This window comes from Alternaria alternata (assembly GCF_001642055.1).
Source record: "Alternaria alternata strain SRC1lrK2f unplaced genomic scaffold CC77scaffold_30, whole genome shotgun sequence".
Taxonomy (NCBI): Eukaryota; Fungi; Ascomycota; class Dothideomycetes; order Pleosporales; family Pleosporaceae; genus Alternaria; species Alternaria alternata.
Window position 1 is genome coordinate 128,100 of NW_017306219.1, and position 19,906 is coordinate 148,005.

The 19,906-nt window shown below is 51.7% G+C and overlaps 8 protein-coding genes across 8 annotated transcripts; 4 read left to right on the forward strand and 4 right to left on the reverse strand.

Annotated features, from left to right (window-relative positions):
• The first annotated feature begins 31 nt into the window (after window positions 1-31).
• CC77DRAFT_1025577 (putative cytosolic iron-sulfur protein assembly protein 1) lies at window positions 32-1,779 on the forward strand. Its single transcript, XM_018526091.1, has one exon. The coding sequence runs from the start codon at window positions 203-205 to the stop codon at window positions 1,529-1,531; it is 1,329 nt and encodes a 442-aa protein (XP_018380103.1). The 5' UTR covers window positions 32-202; the 3' UTR covers window positions 1,532-1,779.
• On the forward strand, window positions 1,763-3,888 carry CC77DRAFT_974742 (Nucleotidylyl transferase). Its single transcript, XM_018535905.1, has 2 exons — window positions 1,763-2,884; window positions 2,941-3,888. Exons 1-2 carry the CDS (start codon window positions 2,091-2,093, stop codon window positions 3,518-3,520), a joined length of 1,374 nt encoding a protein of 457 aa, XP_018380104.1. The 5' UTR covers window positions 1,763-2,090; the 3' UTR covers window positions 3,521-3,888.
• A 235-nt stretch (window positions 3,889-4,123) lies between these two features.
• Window positions 4,124-6,160, reverse strand: CC77DRAFT_1035460 (hypothetical protein; the record flags this gene model as incomplete). Its single annotated transcript, XM_018526937.1, has 3 exons — window positions 4,124-4,126; window positions 4,432-5,028; window positions 6,140-6,160. The coding sequence occupies 3 exons, from the start codon at window positions 6,158-6,160 to the stop codon at window positions 4,124-4,126; spliced, it is 621 nt and encodes a 206-aa protein (XP_018380105.1).
• On the reverse strand, window positions 5,984-7,000 carry CC77DRAFT_1025580 (hypothetical protein). The gene is made up of 2 exons (XM_018526092.1): window positions 6,315-7,000; window positions 5,984-6,263 (listed from the first exon to the last, which is right to left on the reverse strand). The coding sequence occupies exons 1-2, from the start codon at window positions 6,926-6,928 to the stop codon at window positions 6,218-6,220; spliced, it is 660 nt and encodes a 219-aa protein (XP_018380106.1). The 5' UTR covers window positions 6,929-7,000; the 3' UTR covers window positions 5,984-6,217.
• Window positions 7,001-10,773: 3,773 nt separating this feature from the next.
• Window positions 10,774-12,833, forward strand: CC77DRAFT_948282 (Tcp11-domain-containing protein; the record flags this gene model as incomplete). The annotated part of the gene is made up of 2 exons (XM_018535191.1): window positions 10,774-11,691; window positions 11,742-12,833. The coding sequence occupies 2 exons, from the start codon at window positions 10,774-10,776 to the stop codon at window positions 12,831-12,833; spliced, it is 2,010 nt and encodes a 669-aa protein (XP_018380107.1).
• Window positions 12,834-14,699: 1,866 nt separating this feature from the next.
• Window positions 14,700-14,861, forward strand: CC77DRAFT_948356 (hypothetical protein; the record flags this gene model as incomplete). Its single annotated transcript, XM_018535194.1, has 1 exon — window positions 14,700-14,861. A coding segment is annotated over one exon (162 nt), but the record flags the coding sequence as incomplete, so codon positions are not given.
• A 494-nt stretch (window positions 14,862-15,355) lies between these two features.
• CC77DRAFT_1044558 (GroES-like protein) lies at window positions 15,356-16,810 on the reverse strand. Its single transcript, XM_018527361.1, has 4 exons — window positions 16,446-16,810; window positions 16,244-16,392; window positions 15,570-16,127; window positions 15,356-15,517 (listed from the first exon to the last, which is right to left on the reverse strand). The coding sequence occupies exons 1-4, from the start codon at window positions 16,566-16,568 to the stop codon at window positions 15,460-15,462; spliced, it is 888 nt and encodes a 295-aa protein (XP_018380109.1). The 5' UTR covers window positions 16,569-16,810; the 3' UTR covers window positions 15,356-15,459.
• A 2,449-nt stretch (window positions 16,811-19,259) lies between these two features.
• CC77DRAFT_948335 (hypothetical protein) lies at window positions 19,260-19,792 on the reverse strand (the record flags this gene model as incomplete). Its single annotated transcript, XM_018535193.1, has 2 exons — window positions 19,260-19,542; window positions 19,599-19,792. 2 exons carry the CDS (start codon window positions 19,790-19,792, stop codon window positions 19,260-19,262), a joined length of 477 nt encoding a protein of 158 aa, XP_018380110.1.
• Window positions 19,793-19,906: the final 114 nt, after the last annotated feature.

The window sequence follows — 19,906 nt, forward strand, 5'->3', positions numbered from 1 at the left end:
TCTGAACTTTCTATGCCCCACGCGTGAACTCTCCAGATCGATTGACTCAAAGCTAGCTCTGCGCGACACCAGCAGACAAAGCTCACGCCGTTGCTCGTTCATAAGACATATTTACCCCTACCTCGATCCGAATCACCAATTGCGCGCTGCTGCTGCTGCTTCGATTCGTAGCGTACGCCCTGCCCGCGGCGGCCCCTCGACCATGTCTTCCCCACGAACACACACCCTCACCCCTCTCGCAACCCTCACACCGCCATCCAACTCACGAACATGGCAATCGGCGCCCCACCCTACTCTCCCTATTGTCGCAACAGCATGTTCCGACCGCAGCGTCCGCGTGTACAGCTTGACCTCCTTTACGCTCCTGCACTCGATAACCGGAGGCCATAAACGCAGTGTACGCACCGTTTCCTGGAAACCTGGCACGCGGGGGCAGAGCGTGCTTGCGACGGGGAGTTTTGATTCGAGCGCGGGGATATGGCGGCGGGAAGAAGGCGGCGGTGCTGTGGGTGGCATGGAGCGCGACTTCACGGATGCAGGCGGACGAACCGGCGGATGCATGGATGAAGACAACTTTGACACAGTCTCGGACCATGACGACGCCGACGACTATCAATTCTCTTGTATTCTCGACGGGCACGAATCGGAGATCAAGTGCTTGGCATGGTCACCCTCGGGCCAATATCTAGCTACCTGCTCCCGTGACAAGAGCGTGTGGATATGGGAGGAGCTCGAGGACGACAACTTTGAGACGGTCGCCGTACTACAAGAACACGACGGCGACGTCAAATCCGTGGCATGGCACCCAGAAGAAGACTTGCTGGTTAGCACGAGCTACGACGACACTGTCCGGTTGTACAGGGAAGATGCAGACGACTGGGTGCAGGTGGCTATGATTGATGGGCACAAGGAGACAGTCTGGTGGGCTGAGTTTGAAGGCAGCGGCATGAGTAAAAAGGACTACAGGAAAGACACGGCAGGGCTGGCAGCCGAGCAAACACAACACATGGAGGAACTGGAGAGATCAGGACCTAGATTCGCGACCTGCTCGGATGACTGCACAGTTCGCATATGGCGGAGACGGCCGCGAGAGAGAGACGAGTATGCCGAGCGCAACACGGGCATACCCAGTATTATTCGTTCTGCGGCCATTGACGAGGACTGGCATCAGGAGGCTGTGCTACCTAAAGCTCATGAACGCGCCGTCTACTCGGTCAGTTGGAGTCGAAGGACGGGGTTGATTGTTAGCGCGGGGAGTGACGGGAAGATTGTGGTCTACAAGGAGAGGTGGAGAGAACAACAAGCTGCTCCGGATACCGACAACGGGGATGCGGACAAGTCGTTGACTGAGTGGGTGGTTATTGCGGAGCTATTCTCAGGGCACGACGTGTTTGAGATCAACCATGTTTGTTGGGCGAGGAGAGCAGACAAGGGCAAGCGGTCAGAAGATGAGGAGATCATACTGAGTACGGGCGATGATGGCGAAGTAAGGGTGTGGACTTTGGACGACGACGCAGCCGTTCCTACGTAGGTTAGCAAGGTTTCCTTGATGTTGTTCATATGCAGATGCGTCATGGCAATTGTGCCAAATGCAAGGAATCAGGATGGCAAATGCCACACGTGGGTTGGCTATGTGGCGCAGGGAGCGTCGGGCGGACTTTCGTCATGCCAAGCCGTGCCGATCAGATCAGGATTCAAGGAAGCGCGAAATTTATTAGGATGATGTTAGGTGTACTCTACGCGTGTTCAACAACTACTAGACCTCGCCGTCAAATCCGCCGACGTCTTCTCCTTGGACGTTCTGGCCTGTATTTCCTGTCGTGCTCAGTTGGCGTCGCCGTCGTCACTTCTTCCACCATCTAATTGGCGCTTGCGCATTGTCTCCCGACACCGTTATCACCCGCGTTTTCCCCATATCTGGACATTGCGCATCCGACATCTACCTACTTCCTCACCTGCCCATTCCTCCATCTACACTGCACGTGCTGGTTTCGCAAAACTAGTCTTAAACGCCCGCCCATTGCGCCCGTAATTGCACCTACTGTCCTGCTGCTTGTTCACCGCTTGAAGCCTTCGGACTCCCCACGCTTATGCCGCCAAAACGAAAGCGCTCAACCACAGTAACGTCGGTCAAGAAAGACGCCATGGACGCTGTGCAGCCCTCATCGCGCGACGCCTCGGACGAGGGTGCCGAGGATCCTGTCCTCCAAGCCGTCGCGTCCAAGAAGGAGCGCCAGGCCGATGCCAATGCCAATGGCACGACGACGACGACGACGAAACGGGTACGCGTCAAGAGCGCCCACGGCGACCAAGACAGCGACGAGGATGAGCGCGCAAGCAAGAAGAGCCGCCGCACATCCTCGCTTGCAGGCGACGATGACCACGGCGAAGGAGGCGAGGCTGGAAGCATGCGCATGGAGCCTCCGCCGAAAGCTGGCCTCGTCGATCCTGTAGGGTACAAGACGAATCCGCCGCCAGAGGGCCGACCGGTCAGGATATACGCAGACGGTGTGTTTGATCTCTTCCACATTGGACACATGCGCGCCCTGCAGCAAGCCAAGACGGCCTTTCCAGACGTCCACCTCGTCGTCGGCGTTACCGGCAACAAGGAGACGCACAAGCGCAAGGGTCTGACCGTTTTGTCGGCGAGGGAGCGTGCCGAGAGTGTGCGCCATTGCAAGTGGGTTGACGAGGTGATTGAGGACTGTCCTTGGATCGTCACCGCCGAGTTCTTGCTCAAGCACAATATCGATTATGTTGCGCACGACGACCTTCCCTATGGCGCAGACGAAGGCGATGACATCTACGGTCCCATCAAGGAGCGCGGCATGTTCCTCGTCACACAGCGAACAGAGGGTCTCAGCACAACGGGTATCATTACAAAGTAAGTCTACGAACATGCAGTGTTTGACGGTAGTAGCCAGGCTAACATATGCACAGGATCGTACGCGACTACGACCAATACATCGACCGCCAACTCAAACGCGGCACCTCGCGCAAAGAACTAAACGTGTCCTGGCTCAAGAAGAATGAACTAGACGTCAAGCGCACCATGGCCGAGCTGCGCGACAGCATCAAAGCCAACTGGACCACCACAGGCCAGGAACTGAGCAAGGACTTTAGACAGTTTTGGCAATACGGCACCTCGAGGCCAGCCAGTCCTGCGAGGACGTCAACGAGGGAGCAGACGCAGGCTGAGGCTATGGAATCTGGCGGCAATGTTGCGAGGAGCCCGAGTGCGATTAGTAGGCTGAGCCACTTGGACATACCCAGGGCGAACATCAACAGTACCAGGGAGTCGTCCGAGTTCGCGGCGGGCTACAATCTGGGTCTGATTGGTGGTGTGAGGTCGTGGATGGCGCGCAGTCGCCGTAATCTGAACGATAGTAGGCCCCAGAGCCCCACGTTTGATGAGAGCTCCGACGAGCAGGAGGTCGCGAGGAGTCCGCAGGACAAGGAAGTCACGCGTGGACGGACGGGCAAACAGATGAAGAGCGAGGGCATGGATACGGCGGCTTAGGATGTCTTGACCAAGTACCTCTATTAGACCTCTTATGTTACGGCATGTTGTGGTGGGTTTGGGGGAGGTGGGAGGATGAAAATGTTTTCCCTTTTTCTCTCTTTTTCCCCCCCTCTCCCCCCTTGGTCCCACGTATATCTTGTTTAGTCGCACGAGGTCCTTTACGCGGTGCTTGCTAGGTCAAAGGCTATCAGTGTGCGCTCGTTGCACCGTCTCTCTCTCCCCCTCTCTAGTCAAGAGGGAAACTTATTTTATCATAATACTTATCCTGTTCGTGTTGCCGACTGCGTCTTCTTTCGCCTTATCTCGTGCTACTGAACAACTTTCTTTGTTTGCCTACATTGGTAAGACTACTTTTAGGCTATGATATTTGAGTGTAAGTTATTGGTTCAACAGGAAAGCTTTGACAAAATATGCGTACCTAGCGCAGGCATGGATGGTGAGGAAGATGTGCGAGTCCGTCATGATCAATCATGACAGAACGCAGAAAGTGGTAAGGTGCGCCAGACAGTGTATAGCAAGCGCGCCAATATCTTGCGGTTTCTCCAGCTTAGCTTCGCGTTTTGTGGAGTCTCCTAAACATCACGCAAGATAGTGGTGCCCTCACTGTACTTCTCTCCCATTCTCTTGTTTTGCACAACTGCATTCACGACAACGTTGGCGAGGCAGTACCTTAACGTGACTACATCGCTCTGTTGTTACGTTAGCCGAAGCACGAGCACAACGTGCGAAATGTAACGCTAGGAGCATGTGATTGGAAATTTAAGCAAAACGAGGCTAGAGGGTTCTTCTCGAGCTATGGCAGCGATTAGTCGTGTATGCGAAGGACTCCCGTACCTGTACTTCCAGCTTCCGCAGCGACCCAATCTTAAAAACATTCAAAGACCTGGATTGAAAGAGCCCGCGTACACCTTGCCCTTGACGGGCGCTTCTACTGATCTGGGCGAGAATGCGCAATGCCCAGGGCCATTGTCTGCCCTGGCCACAACGCCCCATTGCAACTTCTCACTCGACGCAGTGCCCTCGTTTGCTCCATCTTCAGCCGTCGTTAAGTGACACGCCGCACTGATGGCCATGCTGCTGCTGCCTGCGACAGGCATGCCGCGCCTGTACGGTATGTGACCCAAGACTACGATGCTAATCGTCATTAACCCACCACACACCAAAACAGCAACAATAGCAGGCGGCGAGAAGCCCACAGTTTGGTATCCAAAGAACTTGGAATTGTATGGATCATTGTCGCCAGGCCTGCCAAGACTGTCGTAGAAATCAATGGACATGAGGAATAAACTTTGAGAGACGAGCCAGTGCAATAGAGCACTTAGTAATAGAAGTGGTATGCTGAACCGGTATGGCAACTGGAGGAAGTAGGTGCAGCGCTGAGCGCCCTTGGGCTGGTGCGATACCCGAAGGCCTTTTCGTTTGTGGGCGTATGATACCCATTCATAGCCCATGAGCATGGCTGTCAGAGTTGCATTGTAAGAAAAGTAGAGCAAAGAGAATACGAGCTGAGGTAAATTGGCGAGCACAACCTTGAGCACGAGGGAATCTGGAAAATTGCGCATGTCGATGGCGGAGCTTGGATCAAGGCCAACTACAATACACGGCGTTAGCGAAACTTTCAAAACTTGCTGGTTCTCTTCAGCCTAGGTATCCACTGGCTTCGAGATGGGTGTATGCGTACTGAAGTCAAGCTGTGAGATTGTTATGCCTGGTGGCAAGGCGGTGATTCCGACGGCTAAGAATGCGGTGACAACCGAGAGAGCAAGCAAGAACCTGATGATCAATATAAGCTTCTGGCCTTGGGGAAAAAAGCGGAAGGTGAGGTTTGTTCTTACATGAAGATAGTGACGACGCGGCGTTCTGGACTAGTGGCATCCTTCCATCGATATTGTGGACAAGTCCAGCGTTGCGGGCCTACTCTATAATGCTTGATACCTTTGCCGTCTCTGAACATTCTTTGATTTGCAAAGGCCCAGAGGCACCTGTTTTTGCTTGTAGGATCCGGTCTTTCCAGGAAGGATGCGACTGCGTCGCCCATTGTCATGAGTGGCTCGTCTCGAACGAGGAACGCTACGTAAAACATGACGCCCGCTTTGACTATTTGCACTCATTAGCTGCTCCGTACGCAGCCCTCCTGCGAATAAGTATTTTTCTTCCAAAGGAAAACTTACCAAAGTTGAGTATTGTGACGATAGTGCCGATAGTCGGTTCGAAATGGAGCTTGCAGGTTGGATCTGCCCTTTCGCTAAGACAGTACTTGACGGGCCATCCTGCTCCGGGTCCCATGAGCCACGACTCAGCAGATGAGTCCCGAATAGCATCGATTCCAAGCGAGCACGGTCTCTTAGTATCCATGCCTGAACATATCCAGTCAAAGGAGTTGCGAGCCGTATCACGCGCCATTGCGCTCATGGCACTGAACTTCCATCGCCCATAGGCATGAGAGCCATTTATAAGTGGGTTCTCATTCGGAGGCAGGACCTGGTCATCGCTGGCAACAAGCAGGACGTTGCGCTGAGCGGATTGAATACTCGTTGCGTACCTGGCTATGCATTCGGCGGGATCAAGCCTTTCGAGCGTGCCGGTGCTTGCATTGTTCCAAAGACGATGCAGTACGGAAGGAAATTCCCCGGTCATCTCAGGACAGTTCAGACAGCTTGAGTCTGTAATAAAAGACTCGCTCGTTGATATCGCCTAATAGCTATTGGAAGAAAGGGAGCTGAATATTGCAGAGTTGTAGCTGTTCTAGTCGTCAGCTGGCGGGTGCGTCTAACATGACTTTGCGACTTACAATAGGTGCAAGGGGAGAGAGGAAGCTCCTAGAAGACACCATAGTATTGCTCGGTGGCGTCCGATCTTGGTGAGATTTCGAATACCTGGAATACCTATCTGGAGAGGAAGAAAACGTGATAGCGCGTGCGACCGATCGATTTCTTGTCGTGTGGGTGAAGACATGCATTGCATGGTGTAGTTGGACCCAGCTAAGAGAATTGCACTCAGCAGGTTGATTAGAACATGCAGTCCAGTGTTTAGCTGTTTTGTAAAAACACACTCGCCCTCGAAAAGGACACCTCTGTCTTTCCTAGTAGCTAAAGAGGCCCATATCGTCGCGGTGAGATTAAGCACGAAGACAATCGAAACCCAAATTCCAAAGTGTAGTACGCCGAGTCGCCACCCTACGAATCGAGGGCCCACCAATCGTCCTAGTGTGCGACTGACAACGCTTCTCTCGATCAATTCGCTCGCGGTGCTACTGCTATGGCGACTCTCTATGTTTTGCGCCGTAAGAGGAGTTTGCATCTCGAGAGCGTCGCCATTGACGTGCCGCCATTTCGTCACTTCCGGGGGTGCTGTTCCGAGTTGAAGAAACCTGCGCCAAAGTGCCTTTCGCCTTGGTTTCCCCATGATCATCAACAGTGCAACGTAAAGAGTAACAATGATTGAAAGTTGCGGTTATGAGGGAGACTTTGCCTGAGCAGATGAGGCTCTACTGTCTTAAGACGCGCAAAGAAAAATACTATGCTGAAGGTTGAATTCCAAGCGCACAGCCTCGTTCAGGCCCTCGTTCAGGCGCCCAAGAGGAGGCTGCGCCTACCATTGCTATACACTGACGAGATTAGCGGACTGTTACACATTCGCAGCCTGTTCTCTCTGCCGTGCGCGATTGCATTCTTAGTAGAGACGTGTTCTTCTAATGGTGTTAGCTAGGCGCAGCGCAGCACGTAGTGTTGGCAAGTGTTTGTGCCATCCCGCCACACAGGGTGTCCCGCTACCCAGAGATAGATGTTTTACCTGCAGCGCAACAAAACCCTGCGACCGCGCATGCTCACGTCTTTCCAATGGTAACTTGCGATACCTGCTCCGCTGTTGGTTTGGTCAAACGACAACTAGTTGGCCAAAACGCGTGCTTGTTGCACAGAACAATCGCCTAGCTTGTTTCCCTTCCTCACTTTCTCGCGTATCTTGCAAAGGGGGATTGAGGCATTGTTCAAAAACATGACTTGTTGATAAGATAGATGAGTAGAGGTGAGCCAACAAGAAATTTTGCTCAGTCGAAATAAGTGTTTTGCTCCGTTGACAGTTGTTACATATCTGCTAACTTGAGATTCTCTTACAATCTGATCAGCAATCAAGGTCCAACGCTCGGTCGTGAGTACATACGCAGAGGAGTCATTAGTACGGCACACGGCTTCTGCAACATCTTGAACAACGTAGCAGTGGACGTACATATATACATACGTACATACATACCCACTATTTACCGTACCTCACGAGCACGAACCAACCAACACCCACGCCTTCGATGTGCATAGTACTCTTTAGCACCTCATCCTCCTGTCATTGCCCACCCGCGCCCTGCTACCCTTACCTGCGCTTGTGCCCTTACGCTAGGTCGCTTGAGCCCATCAAGGCGTGTCCGGTAGGGAGGAGGATGAGTCAGACGCTGTGGGTTGATGGCGAATGTGGGTGGTGCAGGCAGTGTGGCAGGGAGAGAGCTAGGGAGGGGAGGAGACAAGCAATAAGAGAGACGGAGACGGGTAAAGGGATGGAGGGGTATCGGGAAGGGTATGGGAGGGGGAGGTTCGTCAGACGGAATTGAATATCAAGGGAAGGGGGAGGGGGATAGGGATCAAGGGTAGTGACCGGATGACGGATGGAAAGATTGACAGCTAGATGACAAATGGGAAAGGTCATGGAATGCAAAAAGGTTCCTGGTTGGTGGATGAGTATTCCGACGGATGAGCGAGAAGAGTTTACAATGGAGAGTTCTGTTTTCAAGGGAAGAACCTGGACGGGTGGTATTGTGATAAGCGTACGTGTCCAAGGCTGCGTAAGACAACACCACGATATCGAGTAAACTCGTTAGATAATAGCATTTGAAGCATTGCGCAATCGTTCTGTAAGCCGTGCAGGATAGCTGGTGATTCGTGGGCTGTCTTACAAACGGTCGTTTCGGTATTGCAGCGTTCCTTGGATAGGTAGGTGGGCAGCGTGTGTGATATTCGCAATGCTGCAAATTTGAAAAGATTGCGCGTTGACCTGATTGGTTCGAGTATTCAAAGCCGAATGAGGCGTACCTGGATTCCGCACGTCGGACTTGTGCCTGTTGATGAACATGATCTTCCTGAAGGCAATTCTTCCCTGCGCTTACGTCGGCATTACCGGACTTGCATCGTGACCACCTGACAGACGGAGGACTACCTGACTATGTTTCACCATAACGTTGTCCTTTTGACATTTCTGAGAGGTGGGCCACTCAGAGTGCGCCGGACAGCAGCAAAGAGCTAGTCCGGCAGCACGCCGACCAATGGAAATTGCGTCGTGTGATATTGCGACCTTGCAAAACCACCAAAGGGCGTTGCTTTCTCAGGCTTGTTGCTGCCTCAGGAACAGTCGCAGCGGCTCCAGCCCTGCTATATAAATAAAATGGGCCCTCCGTGCTTCTGTTCTTCTAGATGCTCTCGGTCCCACGCACGCATTCTGCACGCGGTATAGATCGCCTCATACCCGGACTGTGATACACGACAAATACCTCCCCACACCAGGGCTCTCCTTACTAACTTAGTTACTAGCAGCCCTCACTCACCCGCCCGTCGCTTATCTGGCATACCATGAGAGGCTGCTCTACTTTTGCACATCACGATCAGCAACCATGCTGCGGCAACACACGTACCGAGGGAGCCTGTGAACAAGTCGGTCCTTGAGGACGTCGGCAGTTTGTCGGAGTGGCACGGCTGCTGGGTGAAGCAGTTGCGTTTCAAGCAAGCCGCACGCGAGGATGGGAGCACTCGTGTGCGACTCATGATGGCATCGCAGAGCCCAAGAACACGAACCTGACCTCGACAAGTCTGACCCACCGTAGAATAGCCTGGAGGCTGGACACGAGTGCCGCGAGTGCGACGCGTCCGCTTGTTCCCCGTCGCATCGCCGTCTTGCTCGCCGCCGTCTGGTCTACTACTGCAGCTTTAATGGCTTCTGCAGCTGGCTTCCGGTAGATCACCGATGACAAGGCTGGGAGCCATCCGGTCAGACTGGGTCGTCGCATCGAGGGCATCGCGACACGAGCACTGGGTATTGTTCCTTTTTTTCTTCTTCTGCGTTGCTACCAAGGATATGAATGAAAAGAGATGCTAAATGCTCGCCCTACTTTCACAAAAGTGAGGCGGTCGTGATGCGCTCTCCGATGCTGCAGCCAATCAAGGCCACGCGCAAGCGGTCTCGGCGTCCTGGGCCTGCACATCTGCTGCAATCTGCTCCCTTACAACATCGTCGCCTACAGTGTCTGACGGGCGAGACAGCGCTACTGCTCATTGCTGCTGCTGACTAGCGGTGTGGACTGCGCTGGGGGGACGGTGCTGGGATGACACGCGTTGCAGCTTCACGCTCACCAGACGCCCCGATGGTGGACTTGACGGAACGCCCTAACGCCGTCGGTCGTTCTGTGGCGATCGCCTCCACGCTTCCCAAAGTATTGGATTGCACATTTAAGATATGGTCAGAGCATAATCACAGACGTAGTGCTGTAGTCTGTGCCCTACCTTTTAAACAAGAATGCAAGGGCACCCGCTCTGACCTCAGCCTCCGTTATTGCACAACCAACCCATAACGACACAAACGCTGTTTGATTTCCGCAGCGTCACCTTGCAGCACTCGCACGCCTTGCCGCAGCATTCACTACTCCATTCAGTAGTACCCCTTCCAGTCTGTCTCTCTGTTTTTTGCTCTTTTTTTGTTCTCCGCGTACGACACTTTGCTTTTCGCAGCAAAGTGGTTTTCCTATTGAAGCTGTCTCTCTACGCTTCCGCAATCGTCATTGTTCTGCTTTCGTCATCATCGCGAATGACCACTTTGTCCTCTTGAATAAGCCTGAACTTGCATATGATCCTATTGATCTAGTATCAAGTTGGGGCACATGCGAAAAAGGTACGACTGTCCCAAGCACGATCCCGCCAGTCGCCGCGTCTTCGTGCTTGTCTGACTTGGGAGCTATTTTGTTCGTTCCAGTGGCCACCCGTGCCTTCGTCAAACAACCTATGAACACGTTCACGGCTTGTGTCTTACAAACCGCTCTGTCTTGGATAGTTTGGTAAGCTAACGAGTGGTAGTCTGCGCTTGTAGCAACCCCATGCGCTTTTCTTGAGCCTTCGCTTCCCCAGGCTTCATCGTCGCCATTACGCATACACAGCCCGAGACGGTTCAACCCTTGCCGTACACCCTACCCACGTCATCGAATGAGAACCCGACCGACTATGCAGCAGAACTGCGGGAGCATCCGTCGGCGGAAGGAGATGCGTACCCAGTCGACCAAGTCTGTTGTCAACTCAACTTCCTCTTTTGGAAGGAATACTTCGCAGTCATGGCATAGTTCGACTACTTGCTCAGATGAACCCATGGGAGAAGAGCACCTTGCATCACGACACACATCGGTCAAGGTTGCGTCTAGAGATGGAGGTCCAGCAAAGTCGTTATCACTTTATCATTCTACCATTCCAGAGGAGCTAGCAGGACATTTACGAGCAATGATGCCTGGGCAGACTGGAGTGGAACTGTCAGGCGAAGAGTTGGCAGACAACTTCCTTGAAGCGTGGGATCTACCCCCAGTTACCAAGCAGTCATTGAGCGAGCTGGACATCCAGAGCATCATCACCAACATCAAGTTGCGGCACGACGTCAACTTCGACCGAGACCTCAGCTTCAGACCGAACGTCGACGGTGTTAAAGGGCAAGAGAAGGAGAGGGTGGCAGACAAGTACTGGGGAGCGTTGATCGCTGAACTGGTACTGTACAACCGCTTGTTTCACGGAACACCACCACTGTCGGCGATCCAAGTCGAAGCCTTCACACCGTATGCGCAACGCCGGATACCGATCCTCTTTCAAAACGTCCGGGACGTTCTCAAGAGTCTGGTACCAGATCGCGATCATTCCAGAGTGGACGAACATTTAGATGTTCCCATGTTGATGCAGGCTATCGAACGCGGAGTTTGCGATTTGGGACGGCTGGCCGATTGGATGGCGCAACTACTCAAGGAGCATTGCGCGCCGATGCGCGACGTCTTGGTCGATGAGATGGTGACCTGCACAAGACAAGGCGAGGCGGATCGTAATCTCGAACAGATCGTTGAAGGATTGCGAAAGCTGTTCGGCATATTGGAGGCCATGAAGCTCGTAAGTTGCCTGCAGGGTAGTCATCAGGATATGGAATTAACCAAGCGTAGGACGTCGCGAACCACCAAATCCGCAATCTGAAGACCCTCCTGATAGAGGACACAGTCAACTTTGAGAAGCACTACCATCTCGACAGACTTGTGCACGGCAGAGCAAGAGTCAACATTAACACCGCACAAAACTGGTTCACAGACGCCGTCGACGAATTCGGACTGCAGTGTTCGCCGCGACCCCGAGCCGGACCATGTTTCGAGCTAGAGGTCTTTACGCGCGCAGTTGTAGCAATTACCTTTGGCCGGGGCGGCCGGAGCGACTTCCCCGAAACCTTCTTCCTGGACCACGACCGACTAGTGGCGCTCAAAGCGGAGGTCGATGACCTCGTTATGTTTGAGGTGTGCGTGGAGATGCACGTCATGCTCGCGAGACAGTTGGGATACCAAGGGCCGATGACCATGGCTATTGGACAGCAGCTGAGGACTGCGCTGTCTGCTATCATGGGTGAGGCAGCGGGACATGGTCCGCAGCAGTGGATGATCAACTCGGAAGCTCTCTCACTTGAGATTCTGCGTCAGGCTTCCCATCTCGCTGGACAAACACCTGGATGTAGTTTTGATCGCATGGCCGAAGCAAACCAACACCTCCGTTTCATGTTCGTCCGGAAATCAGCGTGGCATGCTTCCCGTCTTGAAGCGTCGCTCCTGCCCCAGATCCTCGCCACCGTCGATCGTCACAGTTCCTCATCGCCTATCGAACTCTTTAACAGCCTTGTATCCATATCGCCTTCCATGCCGCCTCTTCCAACAACGCTTTCACGCCCCTCTACCAATGATGCGTTTGCTTTCGCTCACCTCCATCCCGAGACGGCCAAGCTGAATGACCTCGCAAACCGCATCACACATATTATACTGCTCCACTGGCGTGTATGGGGCCCTATTGCATATGTCCAGGAGCATGAAGTACAACGCTCTTCCACCGATGGAAGCGTATTGTCTGCTTCAGTATCCCAAACACAGACACAACAGTCACGACAGGTGGCTTCAAACTCTGAGCAAGAAGCCTCCGTCCCTACAAGCATGAGGACTGGCGAGCCGCTTGAATCAGGCCAAGATGCGCACGCCGCACATCAATCTCTTCCTCAATAACAACTCATCCATTGTTCTTTTGCGATTTTTTTTCCATGGCGTTTTTAAAAAGGTAGGACAACTGGATGATGAAGATACACACAACCCGGCGCCACTTTTTTTTATCACCACGATACCATTTATTCTCACTGCACTGCGAAAGGGCAACAATATACGTTGTAATAGATTGGTCGAAACGACTGCTTTTGTTTTATTCGTTACGGTCTTTAGCAACGTCTTGTAGCATTAGCTTGAGTTTTTGTAGGAGCGGATTGTAGGTTATATCATGTCCAGTAAATGCCATCATACTCTATTACTCTTCGTTCTGTGCCATTTTCATCATGTGTCTGACTCAACTTTTCATGGCCAAGATTGCTTGAGCCAGTATTTCGCCAGCCGCAAGAGACATAATACCAGTGCGTCCTTGATTCTACGTTGGTGGGTGAGGTGGGCGTGGACGATGGTGGTAGAAGTCTGCCTTCCACGGGTAAACAGGCGAGAAAATGCTGTCTCACGACATGTACGCGATGCCATACCCTTATCCTTTGCGCATGCAACGATTTCAGAAGGCGTTTACCGGCTCCAAGCACGACCTACTAGTACCGTTCAATCGAAAACTCATTGCAAACTTATTGCAAGTTTGGGTAGTGTGCCACGATGAGTATGAGAGCTATTTATGTAGAGAGTCAGCTTGCTATTGATCTGATCGACGTGCTGATGATAAGACGCGTCGGGCTTGCTTTAACGTTCGTGGTCTCCTGCTCCTTCTAGAGTGCGATCGTCCTGGAGGGTAGGTGTTGTGATGAGCTAAGAGCTCTTACCACCGTGTTCAGATAGCTACGTAGTGATGGCACTCTCGGAAAAATTCAAGCCGTCGCACTCTTTCGTTTCTGGTGTTTAGCACCTGGTGCAGAATCAAATGTGGACAGTACAGAAGGAACTTTCAGAGCGTTCTTACCCGATGTCCGATTTGGACTTCCGTCTTCTTTTACCTGCGCTTTCCTGATGCCTAGGAGGAGATGCTGTTTACACCGGGAGAGTAGCAAGACCATAGTAACAAGAGCAAGAGCAAGTGAATTGAGAAGCCTACTTAAACAGCTCGTCTTCCTCTCTCCTCCATCACTTTCTAACACCACTTTCAGCTTCGCTTTCCCTGACCCCTTACTTCTACATGCTTCTTGAGTACCTTACAATCATTCGATGCCTGTCCAACAACTCTTTTGATACTTTCTCCGCCTCCACTGTTCATACGGCTTCAGAGCTTCGTCAGCTTCATACCCTCTTTCGAAAGTCTAGCTGCCCGAGCAAGTGTCATCACTAGCCGATAAATCTTCCTCGATGGATCGACACCAGCAGGTCGCCTTCCCTTGCGTTCGATCGCCTGTTTCCCATCTCCAGCGTCCTCAAGCATCCCCCACAGTGCGTCGACCGAAGAGCCAATACACAATGGGGTTGTCAGGGTTCTGGGAGAAGGGATACAAGGACGAACTGCAAAGGTAGGGTTGGCCTCCCAATGATTCGAGTCCACCATGATGAGATCCAGCTTCTGAGAAAGAGGAGGAGGGTCTACGTACGTATACCCCCTCCCTTCGTTGATGATTAACAAAATAGATACTCCATCAGAGTGGACGTTAGATGAGGGTGTGCGGGCTTTTATCTATTGCACAGCAGTTTTTTCCCCACCTTACCAGTCAAGTGCGAGATGCGCAGGCTGATCCCGAAAAAACATCTGTGCAGGTCCGTTCCACGGTTTTCACGACTTGTCTCGTCGGTCTTGGTTCTGCGCTTGGTTCCCTACCACGGTTTGCACGGCTCGCCTGCGGTTCATATTTGCCGATATCGAAGCGTCGCGCCTTTGTACCCTGAGCCATTTCTTCTCTACTGTTTCTGGGCCCAGAGGTCGAGCAGCTTTTGGAACAACAGCCAATCGGCGGCGTACTTGTCGCTTTCCGGAACCAGACTATCGAGGACCCTGTCGTCATCGTCGGTCTTGCTACGGTCGTTAGTGCATTGGGTGGATCAGTTTACATGGTACCACGGGCAGCCTGAGTCTTGGTGTTATAATTCCGAGTTGTAGAGGATGCGCGATGAGGATTCGGCAGTCGTTTGTAGAAAAGCTATCAATGAACGCAGTCCAATCACTTGTCTTTTCGCATCACAGTGGTTCGTAATGTTTGGTTCCGCATCTGGTTCAATCTATACTCAATCTATGGGTGAACAGGTCATGTTTAGTTCCCAATGTGGTGCTGTAACGCCCTTGCTTCTTGATACCGTGGTTTTGAATATCGGTACCATAAACCTCAACTCGACACGTATTGTTTCAGTAAACAGCCGCGAAAGTCCAATCTCTTCAGGAATTATGGCAGGTGGTAGAACAGGTAAGACAATCTGGTTATATGTTGTATGGTAATTCGCTGAAGAACAGGCACTCTCATGCAAGGTGATTTTATTGTCTTGTTCTATGGTCACTGCGATCACCACCCAAACACGTCCCTCGTCTCCTACTCAAGCTAAGCTCCAATCCAACACGCCCCTCAAAATTCCACAACAATCTTCTTCGCACTGACTCCCTTCTTCAACACATCTACACCATGCTGCACGCTCTCCAGCCCTTTCCCCACAACCTCAGCATCGGGCTTAGCCTGCATTACCCCCTTCTCAAGTGCTTCAGGGAGAAACTCGCCAAAGATGTATTCCCCAATATGCTGATGCGGTGGAGCCAAGATTTGAAACCCCATGAGGAATTGTGGGTTGTACCACTCTGATGCCATGTCCGCTGCACACGGCATAACGACTGCTATGGGCGCCTTGCTTTGGAGGGTTTCGACAATGGATTTTACCATGCTGAAGCTAGAGGATTCAGAGATGGCGTCGTACACACCGGCGAATTCGGTGTCGGGTTGCTGGAGTGAAGCCACGATATCGCTCGCTGCAGACGCAGACCTATAATCAAACACCTCTTCCGCACCCACGCTCTTCACCAATTCGAAATTAGCCGGGGAGCATGTCGCGATGACGCGGAGACCGGATGCGACAGCGAGTTGGATCGCAGCGAGGCCGACAGAGGAGGAACCACCCCAGATTAGCACCGTCTTCTTCAACTCTGTCTTGCGTGGCGGAGTAGTCGGTAGAGGTAGATTGAGTAGATTGGGCGGGTAAAGACCAGATGCAGCGGTTGCGAGGGCGAGAGGTAGTACGACGCCATTTTTGAAGGTGAGGGAAGCGGGGATGGAGATGGCGTGGGTGGCTGGAACGAGGGTGTAGTGTTGGAAGGCGGATTGTGCGGTATTGTTGGTAGGAAGTGAGGGACAGAATCTGTGATATGGATCTTGTTAGCTGGTTTTCTTGGTAGGCAGAGGCAAGGATGTAGGTCGGAAGTAATGTGTCGTCTCTAGGAAGGGTAAGAGCAAAGAATGAGAAAGTAGACGTACGCAATAACCCTATCCCCCTTTGCGAATCTCGTTACCCCTTCACCGACATCTTCGACTGTACCAGCGCAGTCTGAACCGAGGATGAACGGGTAGTTGTATACGTATTTGTGTTCATCGCTGTGGTATTGGATCTTCCATTCCACGGGGTTCTGTGCACATTAAATTTAAGCACTATATTCCCTAATACAGGGCAATGACATACAATAGCAATAGCCGCATTCTTAATGACCACTTCTCCAGGTCCAGCGCTTGGGTACGGTGCTTCTTTGACTACAAAGGGATGAGCACCAGGCGAGGTGATCCAGGCAGCTTTGTTCTGAGGCATTGTTGGCTGTGAAGAGTTGATGATTGTAGATTGAAGTGGTAATGGTATGAGTGGAATAATAGTATGATCAAGTCTGAAAAGGACAGTGATCCCTCTCTTATGTAGTAGTGGTTCCAGTACATACAAACAGTATTTTGTTTCACGACACCTACGTACATCTTCGAATCCGAATGCGACACCGAGAGACTCCACAGAACGGCTTAACAAGTTGACCGCCGGTCACCTCATTCAGTATAGAAAACTGTGGGTCGGACGGTGTTACATCATATTTCTTTGTGGAAGGTTGTGTTTACACCGCTAAGTCCGCTTATGTCCGGTTTGCTCCAGAGAAAATCTACACTCGGCAAGACGTACATGCCGGTCGATGTTAACGCCGCTGCTATTTTTTTGTGTTTGGATACCCCGAGCGGAATAACTGTGGATCAAGGGTTTCGCACATCATCGTGTATGTGAACCTGACGCTATCGACCAAGCCGGCGCATTCCAAAGTTGCGGCTGAACGAGGACCGAACACCTTAACACCCAAATTCACCGATGCTCTGGAATCCACATAAGGTCGGTACAAAATATTCTGCAATTTCCATGTGCTGCTAAAGCATTTTAATTCGGACTGTGGGTTTGGTGTAAGAGATGTAGTTTTCGCCTGTCTTGTTGCAGGAACCGCCAGATACAAGTGAGAGGCTCCTCACGACGCGACAAAGTCGCGTTTTGTTGCTCGATGGCTCTCGTTCAATCAAGAAATTTAAACTGGTTGTGCGTGGCAATTGATGACAACTGGACACGAAGCATCATTCCACACCGGCTGAATCGTCTGAGACGTGGAATTTGGAAGGCTGGTGTCTGCCAGTCCCGTTGATATCAAACTCAAGCCTATACGGCTGTAAATGCAAAAATTGTTTTGTCCATCATAACCCGAACGTAAGAAGATAAATACTTCTCTACGCATTTGATCTGTCTCGGTCGTTCCCATAATTAGACATCAGATAGGGCATGAAGCCATCATCAATCAATGGATCGATCAGAAGTAGGAATGTAGATAGAAAACCATCCTTGTTGGATATCCGGTCAAGATAGGCATACGCAATATTACTTCCAGAAGGTCCTCCTAGAGAATGTTGGACGACGACTCAAAGTGCTGTGAAGGTAATCACGCGCTTCTCTGATCCTGTCTTTCCCATAGCCCGTTTTTGTAACCTGTTGAGAACGAAGGTTCCACTCTCTTCGGATTCGTCTTGGTGGGTAAGCTCCAGCACTGCGACAAGGTGCGATTCCATCGCTAAGAATAGTGTTCTTAAGAGGGTTGGCCTACAGGGACAGTTGACAGAAGCAGCCAGCGATTTCGTTCCACATGCATACCTCATATTCTTATAGTGAGTATCACACCACGATTTTAGCTTTTCGACAGGCGATATAGGTGTTAGCATTCTCATACTACCCGTGTCTGCACAGGGAGAGTTAATGTGCTCTTTTGGGCGTAGTGGTCGAGGGTGTGGGTGTTTTGGACGTAGTAATGGCAGTTAGTTCGAGGAATGGTACAACTAGCAAGGAAGTCATCATCGCTGAATGCAGCAAGTGAAAAGAGATACACATGTCTCATATAACCGAGTAGGCATTGCACTACTATGCTAGAACGTCCTGGCACCTGATCGGAGGTATCGAATTCCATTCACTATCGATTCCATTCTACAGTCTGGGCTGCTCCAGGCAGAGAGATTCCTTCATAGTTCATATTTCGCTAGGTCTTCCAGTGCATTATCACATCACACCACACCAGAGTCATACTGACTACCCAATTCCTGAGATCATCTAACAGCAATTCTAAGTATCGAACATGTCTAATTGGGACCCCTACTGTTTTGGCGCTTCCAGAAGCAGCCCCTACAAGGTACTCCTGACCGCGGCAGCTACTCTCCAAGTAATCCGCACGAAGCTGCCTTCCGCCGCCCACAAGATCTACCGCGGATACTACGACGATATCATTATGTCAGGAAGTTGCGCACAAGACTCTGCTGTTGCAATGGCAATATTCGTCGAAAACTTCCCGGCTATCTTGACATTCCATAACAGGCTGGCGGTCTTACAGAATCCGGAGATCGAGGGACAGAAGCCTGGCGAAGGACGCGTTAAATTTCCGTTGGTGGGGAATGGTATAGCAGTGGGTGATGATGACGAGGATGTGATAAAAGCAACCTTGGCTCAAGAGAAGCAGAGAAACAAACCGAAGTGGGAAGCAGAGAGGGCAAAGAAAGGCAAGAAACCGAAGAAACCGGTGGTGTCAGAGGAAACATGGGCTATGACACCCGAAGCTGCTCCAGACACTGACACTGAACCTGGGCCTGAGATACGCGAAGGATTTCCAACATTGGCTTATTCCTTAACTATCACGAATACCGAAGCTGACAGGCCAGTGGTAACCCAAAGCCCTGCAATATCACCATCATTTCTGGCCAACTCTAGCTACGAACCCTTTGGAATGGCCGAGGAGATTCTCGACACAGAAGGACCAGCAGGACGCCAGAGCTCGGTGACGTTACCGGCGCTTTCAACCATCACCAACACTGCACACCCCGAAGAAGATGACAACCACAACGACATGGGACTCGAGCTTCCCGAAGACATATCGGACGACTTGACTTGGGAAGATGGTCTGGAAGTCATCGACACCTTCTCATGGGCGCGCCCACGATCACCTTAATGCGGGCGCACTGTATCGGCGTTGGTAGTGGCCATACTAGCCCCATCGTCGGACCGCCCAGGAATCACACTGGCTCGTTTATCGCGTCTCCATTCGATACTCTCTGTAATCTTCCAAAGGCAGTTCACCTGGACTTTGCCTCTACCCACACATTCCGATCGCCTGCAGAAGAAACGTGAACTTTTAGGTCGTTCTTTGTAGTCGATGTAGTGGAGGCAATACATGCAAGGCCATAGGAGGACGTGTTTGAAGTTGGCCCTACAGTCGTCGGCGCACTTCCTGTGTAAAGTTAGATACGAAATGGTTTACAGTGGGTGCATAGAATCGAGACCTACTTCCAAGCTCGAATTTGTTGTCTCGTGAGTTCTTGTGATACTGGAGGGTCGTTTGCTAGGCGTACCGAGCGGCCATGACGCTTAGTCGATAAGGCATTCCATTCAATGAGTGCGTCGACGTCACCCGTGGTAGGTAGTGGACCTTTATCTTCGTTGAGTAATGAGCTTTCGCTGGCTCGCCGCGCGATCCACATGTCTCTTGCTCGCTGCGCCTCTGTCTCTGTCGACTTACGACCGCCTTTTCCCTTAGATAACGTCATTGTGGGGGTCTTAGTATGCGTGAAGAATGGAAGGAATAAAGATGGTGA

Coding starts and splice junctions, on each gene's coding strand:
- CC77DRAFT_974742 (XM_018535905.1), top strand. CDS start 2,091: ATGCCGCCAAAACGAAAGCGCTCAACCACAGTAACGTCGGTCAAGAAA. Junction 2,885..2,940: donor ACAACGGGTATCATTACAAA/GTAAGTCTACGA, acceptor ACATATGCACAG/GATCGTACGCGACTACGACC.
- CC77DRAFT_1025577 (XM_018526091.1), top strand. CDS start 203: ATGTCTTCCCCACGAACACACACCCTCACCCCTCTCGCAACCCTCACA.
- CC77DRAFT_1025580 (XM_018526092.1), bottom strand. CDS start 6,928: ATGGGGAAACCAAGGCGAAAGGCACTTTGGCGCAGGTTTCTTCAACTC. Junction 6,264..6,314: donor TCTCTCCCCTTGCACCTATT/GTAAGTCGCAAA, acceptor CGACTAGAACAG/CTACAACTCTGCAATATTCA.
- CC77DRAFT_1044558 (XM_018527361.1), bottom strand. CDS start 16,568: ATGCCTCAGAACAAAGCTGCCTGGATCACCTCGCCTGGTGCTCATCCC. Junction 16,393..16,445: donor AGAATGCGGCTATTGCTATT/GTATGTCATTGC, acceptor TAATGTGCACAG/AACCCCGTGGAATGGAAGAT. Junction 16,128..16,243: donor AAGGGGGATAGGGTTATTGC/GTACGTCTACTT, acceptor TCCATATCACAG/ATTCTGTCCCTCACTTCCTA.